An 8,976-nucleotide genomic window follows, 5' to 3' on the forward strand; every position below is an offset into this window, starting at 1 on the left:
TTCTGCCCTCTGGGTGTCACTGCCTTACCTGTTCACACGGATCCCTCTACTGTCACAATGCGGAACGTGAGTAAGACAGCACTCTCTGGTGGTCATACATGAACTAGATCCCCTCCCAGAAGGAGCTGTGGCCCAATCCTTTTCCTCCAGCTAATTCTGGGGTGGGGTGGGTGGTGGGATCTGACCATGAGCCAGCAGGTTCATTACACTATCTCTAGGGCCCAACGCCATAACACACACTCACACTCGTGTTCCCGGACACACTCTGCTCCACATTCCCTCATAGCTAGTGCAATCTGTGTGATGCCTCTCAGATGCACAAGGACAGTGTGGTAGCAAAGAACTTCAGCACACCCAGTCCACGGCAGTGCTTCCTCATTCTGTATTGGTCCACAGTGAGCTTGGAACCATTGCGCAGACTAAGGTGCCTCTGGGAAGGAAATGGCCTGGGGACCTTGGACTTCCTTTAGGATGGAGATTGCAAGAAAAACCAGCCCCCCTTCAGTACACAAAGCTCCCAGTGTATAAGCAATTCTGCCCATGTTGTTCCATTACATTGCACTTCAGGCTTTATCAGCCGAAAGGAATTCAGTGTGTTTATGTACGGAATATTTTATGGAAAAGACTTTAGCAGAGCTGTGGGGGGCAAAGACTGAAACATCGGGGCAGGGGGTTGTAGCACAACAGGACTGAGGGGCATCAGCAGAGCTGTGTGGACAGGCTGTGACTGCAATTCCAGGGGATCCAGGCAAAGAATTAGCGGGGTTGTTACGGGTCAGGTCTAGCTATCTAAGTTCCTCATGTGGCTCCAATTATCACCATGTCGCAGCACCTTGCAATCTGTAGTTGGTGCTGCAGGCAGAAGTAGCTCTCTGGTGCCCTCTGCTGCTGGCTGCACGTATCAGTCAACAACTTCTTAGTCCTGGTCTACAATGGGGGGTGGGTGGGAATCGACCTAAGATATGCAATTTCAGCTATGGGAATATGTCAGTGTATCTTAGGTCGACTTACCTCGGCGTCTTCACGGCACAGAGTCGACTGCCGCTGCTCTCCCAGCAACTCCACTTGCTTCTCTCGTGGCGCTGGAGTTCTGGAGTCAATGGGAGAGTAGCTGGGGATTGATTTATTGCATCTAGACTAGACACGATAAATTGACTCCTGATCGATTGAGCACTACCTGCTGATGCGGCGGGTAGTGTAGACATAACCTACAATATGTTTGACACTCTAAGGGTATGACAGGGGGCGGGGGCATGAACTCACCTCATCTAACAGGCTAGCACCCTAAATGTTGCTCTAGCCAGTCCCCAGCCTCCAATTTTGTCTTTGCCTCCACTACAGAGCACCTCCCTGCCCTGCCATAGGCACCCCAAATTCTAGGCTGTCTACCATCTCCACTAAAGTGTGTTGGTGGAGGTTTTGTGTGTGTGTGTGCACGCGCGCACATATCCTACATATTTAGTGTAATGGAAACCAGGGTGATGCACATTAGGATTTGATGCAGAGCTGGGGGCATGTGTGGGACTCCCGCAGATTAGAGATGAGCTGGACAGGACTGGAATGCCAGGGGATCCAGGAATAGAAATAGAAATGCCAGGAGGGTTGCTACAGATGAGAAATGAAGTGCACTGTCTATTTGGGGAGTGGGTGGATTTTCAAAATGTTCTTTTCTGTCTTTAGCAACTGGTTTTAATTTTTTTAATTCCTCTCTAAATTCACTGAAATAGTTCCAAACACAGAGGTTTCTCTTTGCTTTATTTTTAAACAGGAAATTAAATTGGTACACAGGTCCATAGATTTTAAGGCCAGAAAGGGTTATGATTATCAGATAGTCTCTTGTCCTGCATGCCACAAGTCGGAGTATTCCAATCATTCCTGCAGCGAAGGGAATTATTCTATCCTATGGGAGGGCCAGTTTTGTAACCTGTGGCTGTGATAGCAGTTTCAGTTTAAAACATGTTTATTCTGTCCATATTCTTTCACTGTTTTCCCATGGTATTAAGGTGCATCCAATCAAGATGTGTCCATCCTGATCTACAAGGTCTGGGCAGAGGGTATGTGGGCTATAGAGAGAGAGGTGGATATGTAGGTCTGACATTAGTAGAATTAATAGTAATATTTGACTAATATTAATATAGTCACTGCAACAACAGTTTTGAATTTCAAATGTATCTTCTGTGCAGTTTTGCAGTTACAAATCAAATAATTAGTTTCTGTCTCCATATGTTCCCTCTTAGGGAATTCTCTGCTGGTAATTTGTTTAATTCCCCTATGAGGAACAAGGCAATGCATTTTGGTGATTATGCACTCTAGTTCAAAATATTCACCCTGGCTCTGGCCACAAAACAAAATTGCAAAATCCAGGGAAGTTACATCTCCAGGTATCTCCATCTCAGGACCTGAGATGATCAGTTTAGTGTAATTGACTCATGTCTCCAGAAACGGTATTAGCTTCTGACCGTGTCAATAAGCTCCCGGTGGGCATGATTAGAAAGTCTGTGCCTGCCAAATTGAGATTGCATAACTTGGCAAGAAAGTTCGGAAGTGTGGTTAAGTGGGTCCACTGTGTATCATTAAAATCTGAATGGGTTTCAGAGACATTGCAAACATTCTTTAAAATTAGCAGGGCAGAAGCTGCATTGTTGCAGAAGACCCTCCCTTGCAATCCAGGTCACCCTCAGCAGTGAGATAACTTCCAGGACAAACCCAGCCTGTGGAAAATGTGGGGATAGTGTTGAGTAAAGGGGCTGCCTGCAGCAGTTGGCTCTCCCCAAGACATAGGACCCCAGAGGACAGTAGGGCCTGTTGATGGTTCTCCAGATGCTTGTGGATCCACCCCCATTTCTCGCTCCCCTCAGCCAGCCAGTCAGTCTCCTTGCCCTCGGACTGGATCAGAGCCAAGACCCCTTGGAAGGGAAAGGCCTGTGTCCCATTCCCCATCCCTCTGAGCCAGCCCGTGCCCCCCTGGATCAGAGGCCCCCATACCCCATAACGCAGCAAAGGCCCTATATCCCAGAACCTGAACCCACTTCTGTATGTAATGTGGCTTTCCCCAAACCCCTGCATGGCACCTTACTCTTCAGCACCCGAAGCGTCACCCCTTACAGCTCAAGAGCACCCTCCCAGCTGTTCAAGGATTAAACATGCTCCCAATTTGGGGGGGGGATGTTAACTCTTTGTGCCCTGCCCTAGAATCCCCACCCCTCCCATCCCAAACCTACATGTTGCACACAGCAAAATGGCTTAGGGCCCCCAGCCTGTGGAGCCCAGGCTGGGATGGGTGAATCACTCAGTTCCTGCTCATCCTGTCACAAAGCTTTGCTTGCTGGACCCTCCCTTAGGGATCCCAGGACCGAGCAGGGCTCAGAGCCTGATCACCAGAGGAAATAATGTCCTTGCGTGATCTAGTCCCTGCTCCCAAAGTCAGGCCCCATCACCAAGCTCCGAGACACTCTGAGCTCATTCTCCTTCTCTCTGCAGCAAGGGAAGCACCACGAAAAAGCTCTGCACAGGGTCTGCACAACAATCAGCCTCATGCTGTAACTGCACACCTTCCTCACCCTGTAAGACTAGCTCAGCAGGGTGGAAATGCAAACACCTCTAGACTCTTCCCATTGAGCTGGGAATGGAACCCAGGAGTCCTGACAACCAGGTTACCTCTCTGCCCTTCTCTAACCACTAGACCCCACTCTCCTCCCAGAACTAGGAGTAGGTCCCAGGAGTCCTGGCTTCCAACTCTCCTGGTCTAACCCAAAAAACTTCCCTTCCCAAGCTGCAGATAGAAACCAGGTGTCCTGACTCTCTTCTCTCCCCACCCTACTCCCAGAGCCAGAAATAGAACCCAGAAGTCCTGGTTCCCAGCCCTGCCCCACCACAGCTCCTAACCCAGATGACCCCACTCTCCTCCCACAGCTGGGAATAGAGCCCAGGTGTCCTGTCTGAAGCTTAACCTCCTTCCATTTCCTAGCAGAGATTTCAAATCTCAGGCCCTAAACATTTATGGCAAGACAACTAGTTAATCTATGAGGAGTTGTATTAATAGCAACACCCGCAGCATCTCAGCAGTCCTGGTGGACTCTCCTTCCTCCAGAGCCCATCACGTGTCTATTAACACCACCAAATGAGCACAGCTACTCTGACAGCCTCAGCAGGGCTGCTGTCAGATGCTGTCCAGGCCATTAAAACCACATAGGTTTCCTTACCCAGCCCTGCTGATTCTGGTGGCCAGGAAAAGGAGTAGTTGGAAGGCCTCTCTGTAACCCCTAGAGCTGGGCTCAGTCTCTGTGGCCTGGTCAGCCCCCAGCCTCCTGTCTGAGGTTTGTGAGCAAGGGGGTCAGTTGGTACCAACTGTGGTGAATTTTGGGAGGTGGACACATTTGTCCTACACACTGGGCTGAGAACCCACCAACTCATTAAATACAATGTAACAGAATCAGGGACCTAGAGGGGAAAGATTCTGTATGCCATTCCCAGACCTCCTCCCATCCCTGCCCCTGGACAGCTAGCCTCTGGCCAAGGGTCAGATTGGAACCAGCATTCCCCAGAAGGGGAAGGTTTCCCATACCCTATTCCCAATATCCCCTTGTCAGAAGCCAGAACCTCCTGCCTGTAGAACCCTCACTCTAACATGCCCTCCTCACATAGGGTTGCCTGCAATCTTTTATTCAAGGGATATTCCCTATTTTTTCATCTCCTTACAAGATCAGGTGTTGCTGAGCATTGCAATAAGTAACAAGAAATACCCCCTGGTGAAGGTAGTGAGTCCTGCTTATTATTAAACTAAAACTGATGATAATACTGGGAGAAGGGGTGGGGCAGGGGTGCTATGAAAACAGTCCCTTATATTTGAAATACAAGGTTGGCCACCCTATCCTGACCCCACCCTCCTGCCAGCTCTTGCTAGGGCTATCAAAAGCAAGAGTGGCAGTCCAAAAGCCAGTCTGTCCAAGGGAACATGTCCCAGGGTGGGGTTGGGGCAGGAACAGAGTTGAATTTTGGCTCCAATACAGAAAGAGTGCTTGATGACTGTGAGAAATCAGCTGGGGAGAGTGAATCAACACAGAAACACTGAAAGAACAAGATGTGTGAACCACAGAAGTGTGTGTGGGGGGGATGGAGGGGGAGGTTAATATCCTGAAGCAGGAAGTTCCACAGATTAATTATGTACTCAGGAAAAGAGAAACCTGCTCTTTCATATTAACTGCATTCAGCTCCCAATGTAGTATTCTCCCCCCTTCCCCCAAAGGAATGTCTAGGTGAGATCCTGGGGTCACAACCCTAGTAGATGAATTCTCAATATCTCACACCCACACCCTACCTTGCAAATGCCTTCCCTTTAAAGGGTGGGTGTTTACTGGAGTGCCCTTAATATAGGAGAGCCTCTGAGGCGGAGCTAAGGCCCTCTAGCCCCACCCACAAATAGCCTGACTGCCTCTCTTTATAAAAGACCATGCTCAGGGATTAGTAGTTTCCTTTAGATTGAGGGGTAGAGTTTGTAAGATAGGACTGTATTTATAGGCAGTCTTAAGGAAGAGTGTTGGGCAACTTAAGATCATCCTCTATCTATGGGCTTTTGTAGGGAAGGGCTGAGAGTTAGGGCTTCTGTGTTCTGTTCCCAATTTTGGCTGGTAAGTAGGGTCTGGCTGGGGCAGAGCTGGCTGGGAACTAGAATTCCTGGTTTCTGTCTTCTATGAAGAGAACTTTGAGAGAACGTTGTCACTCCTAGCAGGGAGTTTCAGGCACAGAATGGGTGTGAAGCCTGTTTTTTCTAACCCACTAGACTGTCTCAGACCTGGGCAAAGAACCCAGGAACCCTGGCTTCCAGTATCCTCCTCCTCTGTCCCATAGGCCCTTTCTCAGGTCTCCAGAAGGGCTCTGTAGAGCTGGGAAGCTTGTCTCACCAACAGAAGCTGGTCTAATAAAAAAATCTCACTTATCTTGTCTATCCATAGACCCTATGATGGCAATTTCACACATTATCCTGCACAAACCTTACTGAATTATGTGAAAACTTATTGAATTAAATGTATGTATCATTGTGTGCTAGGGATTGTATTTAATTCCATGGGACATGAGGACTGTCGCCCTCCAAAAATTAAGAACAGGTTGAAGGGGTAAATTCACTCAAGTTGTAACATCTCCAGAGAGCTACCACCACCTGGAGAGAGGCTTACGTATACTCATTCAAACTGGATTCTTCAAGGCCCAGTGAACAAAGGAGGGACATTGAGTTAAATAGCCTTAGTTAAAACTGATTCAGAGCCTTATTTCTAGTGCTCCAAACAGACAGGAGCTTGTCTCCAAGGGCTACCTCAATCCTTCCTGGGAAGTTTTGGAAGGACATGGTCCAGTCTGTTTGTTTGTTCTGAGCAAAAGGTGTTGTGAGCTTGTAACCATAGGAAAAAAAACACTTGATGGCAAGGTTTGAAGGACAGTTCAGCATCCAGAGCCCTTGTTGGAGCTGGGGTGATCTTTGGTGAGGTTATTTGCATGCATATAGGTTCTTTTATTGCTTTTAATATTTTCTTTATAATGTTTTCCCCTTGAGAATGAATTTTCTTGCTTAGCAAGAGTGGTGTGGTAACTTATAACTGTAGCAATCACACTGTTTTCTATCACTGAGGAGAAAAGTAAAGCAGGTTGGCTTAGGCAGTCTGGCTTGCTGGGGAATTCACAGTGTAGGTAGGGAACTGTGGAACCGCAGAAAACCCCAGTCAAGAGGGAGAGAGATGTGCATCTCCACCCAAGAGAGGTGACAGCTGCGGAGCTGGAAACCTAAAAGCAGGTGTCCTTGCTGGACCATACAGAGGGGTTACAGGTTCATTGGCCCTAAATGAGACAGACTCCACTCCCCTTGGAATTTCTCTGGCATTTACTCGCAGGGACTTTTCTTAATCAATGCCCTCACCCTCAGGTTTTAGTTCCCATAGGAGCTGTGGGAACCATCCCCACTGGAGTAGAAAACAGTAATACATAAACCATTCATATAATGGAATTTAATATAATGGTCCCAAAGATACTGCATGGGGTTGCAATATCTATCACACTAGATCTCCTGAGTGTCTTATCTGTTAGACCATGCCACCTCTCTAAAACATTATTCTTAAAACTTGAACACATTAGAGTTTTGATTTTCATGATAAAGTTACATAGAGTGGAAGGGAATGCAAAACCTGATCAAATTATTCATCAAAGCTGCTGAGAGAACTTTCTTCTCTCTAACATTCTCCCCAGGGTGGCCTTCACCTCCTTGTTCCTCAGGCTGTAGATGAGGGGGTTCAGCATGGGGATCACCACTGTGTAGATCACAGAGATCACCTGGTCCTGCTCCCGTGAGGAGGTGGAACTGGGTCGTAAGTAGATAAAGACTGTCGTGCCATAGTATATAGCCACGGTTGTCAGGTGAGAGGCGCAGGTGGAGAAGGCTTTGCGCCTGCCCTCGGAAGAGCGGATCCTGACTATGGCAGCAGTAATATACAGATAAGAGAAGAGGATGATAAGTATGGTAGTCAGCTGTATGGAACCAGCAAAGATAGAAAGCAACATTTCATTGTTGTGAGTGTTGGTGCAGGAGAGCCGCATGAGCGGAAGGACGTCACAAAAGTAATGATCGATTACATTGGGCCCACAGAAGGACAGCTGAAAGGTGCAGCTGGTAAACATGGTTGCATTTGCAACCCCAGCCATGTATGAGCTAGCCAAGAGCCAGATGCAGGACCTCTTGGACATGATGAGCCTGTAGAGCAGTGGGTTACAGATGGCCACATAACGGTCATAGGCCATCACTGCAAGGAGTAAAGACTCAGCTGTGCCAAAGACAAAAAAAAAATACAGCTGTGCAGCACATCCAGCGTAGGAAATAGCCTTACTCTCCCTTGAGAAGCTCACCAGCACCCTAGGGGCGATGGATGAGGAATAGCCAAAGTCAACAAGTGACAAGTTGCTGAGCAAGATATACATGGGGGTGTGAAATCGGGAGTCCCTCCAGATTAGGCCAATCATCCCCAAATTCCCCAGCAAGGTGAGAACATAGATCACCAGAAATATGAGGAAGAGGGCAACCTGCAGTTCTGGATGGTCAGTGAATCCTGCAAGGATGAATTCAGTCACGGTGGTGTCATTTCCCCAGGCCATTGCTTCACACAGGCTTTGAAGCAGACATACACAAGGGAAATTTCTGTATAAATAAAAAATAGTGTGAGGACCTGGAATTCCGTATGACCAATGACAGTATTTTAGTCCATTTGAGACCCTTGTTTGCTGAAAGTAAGAGTACTTTTACCCATGTGTGAATAACTCATTCTTTCTCTTTCAAAGTGGACAATCTGCAAAGAACAACTATTAGCACTAAACTATAGCATAGTGCCGACTTGATTGCCAGAGGGTGAAGTTCACTGTTGGCTCAGCTGAAAAACCTCCCCCTCCCCTGCCCCCAGCAGAAATCAAGGGAGTTTACATTAGAGCTGGGTGATTTTTATTTTGCTTTGATTTGGTGATTGACCTGAAAAATCCTAAAATAACAGCAACTTGTTCCCTCCTCCCCCCAAAAAATCATTTACATGTCAGATTTTTACCCTCTGCTCCCTGTGGAACTCCTTGCCTGAGGAGGTTGTGAAGGCTAGGACTATAACAGGGTTAAAAAGAGAACTAGATAAATTCATGGAGGTTAAGTCCATAAATGGCTATTAGCCAGGATGGGTAAGGAATGGTGTCCCTAGCCTCTGTTTGTCAGAGGGTGTAGATGGATGGCAGGAGAGAGATCACTTGATCATTACCTGTTAGGTTTACTTCCTCTGGGTCACCTGGCATTGACCACTGTCAGCAGACAGAATACTGGGATGGATGGACATTTGGTCTGACCCGGTACGGCCATTCTCATGTTCTTATGTTTGTTCTTTTAAAGTTAAATCTAACACACTTTTTAAAATAAAATATCATTTCTAAACAAAACCTTGAAACACATTGTTTCAAAAATGT

The 8,976-nt window shown here is 47.3% G+C and overlaps 1 protein-coding gene across 1 annotated transcript; it reads right to left on the minus strand.

Moving 5' to 3' along the window:
* Nucleotides 1–7,188: 7,188 nt before the first annotated feature.
* Nucleotides 7,189–8,159, minus strand: LOC127051094 (olfactory receptor 1052-like). Its single transcript, XM_050952984.1, has one exon. It carries the CDS (start codon nucleotides 8,131–8,133, stop codon nucleotides 7,189–7,191), a length of 945 nt encoding a protein of 314 aa, XP_050808941.1. The 5' UTR covers nucleotides 8,134–8,159.
* Between the last annotated feature and the right edge of the window lie 817 nt (nucleotides 8,160–8,976).

Source organism: Gopherus flavomarginatus, chromosome 5 (genome assembly GCF_025201925.1).
Source record: "Gopherus flavomarginatus isolate rGopFla2 chromosome 5, rGopFla2.mat.asm, whole genome shotgun sequence".
Lineage (NCBI taxonomy): Eukaryota > Metazoa > Chordata > Testudines > Testudinidae > Gopherus > Gopherus flavomarginatus.

Coding starts and splice junctions, on each gene's coding strand:
- LOC127051094 (XM_050952984.1), bottom strand. CDS start 8,133: ATGGCCTGGGGAAATGACACCACCGTGACTGAATTCATCCTTGCAGGA.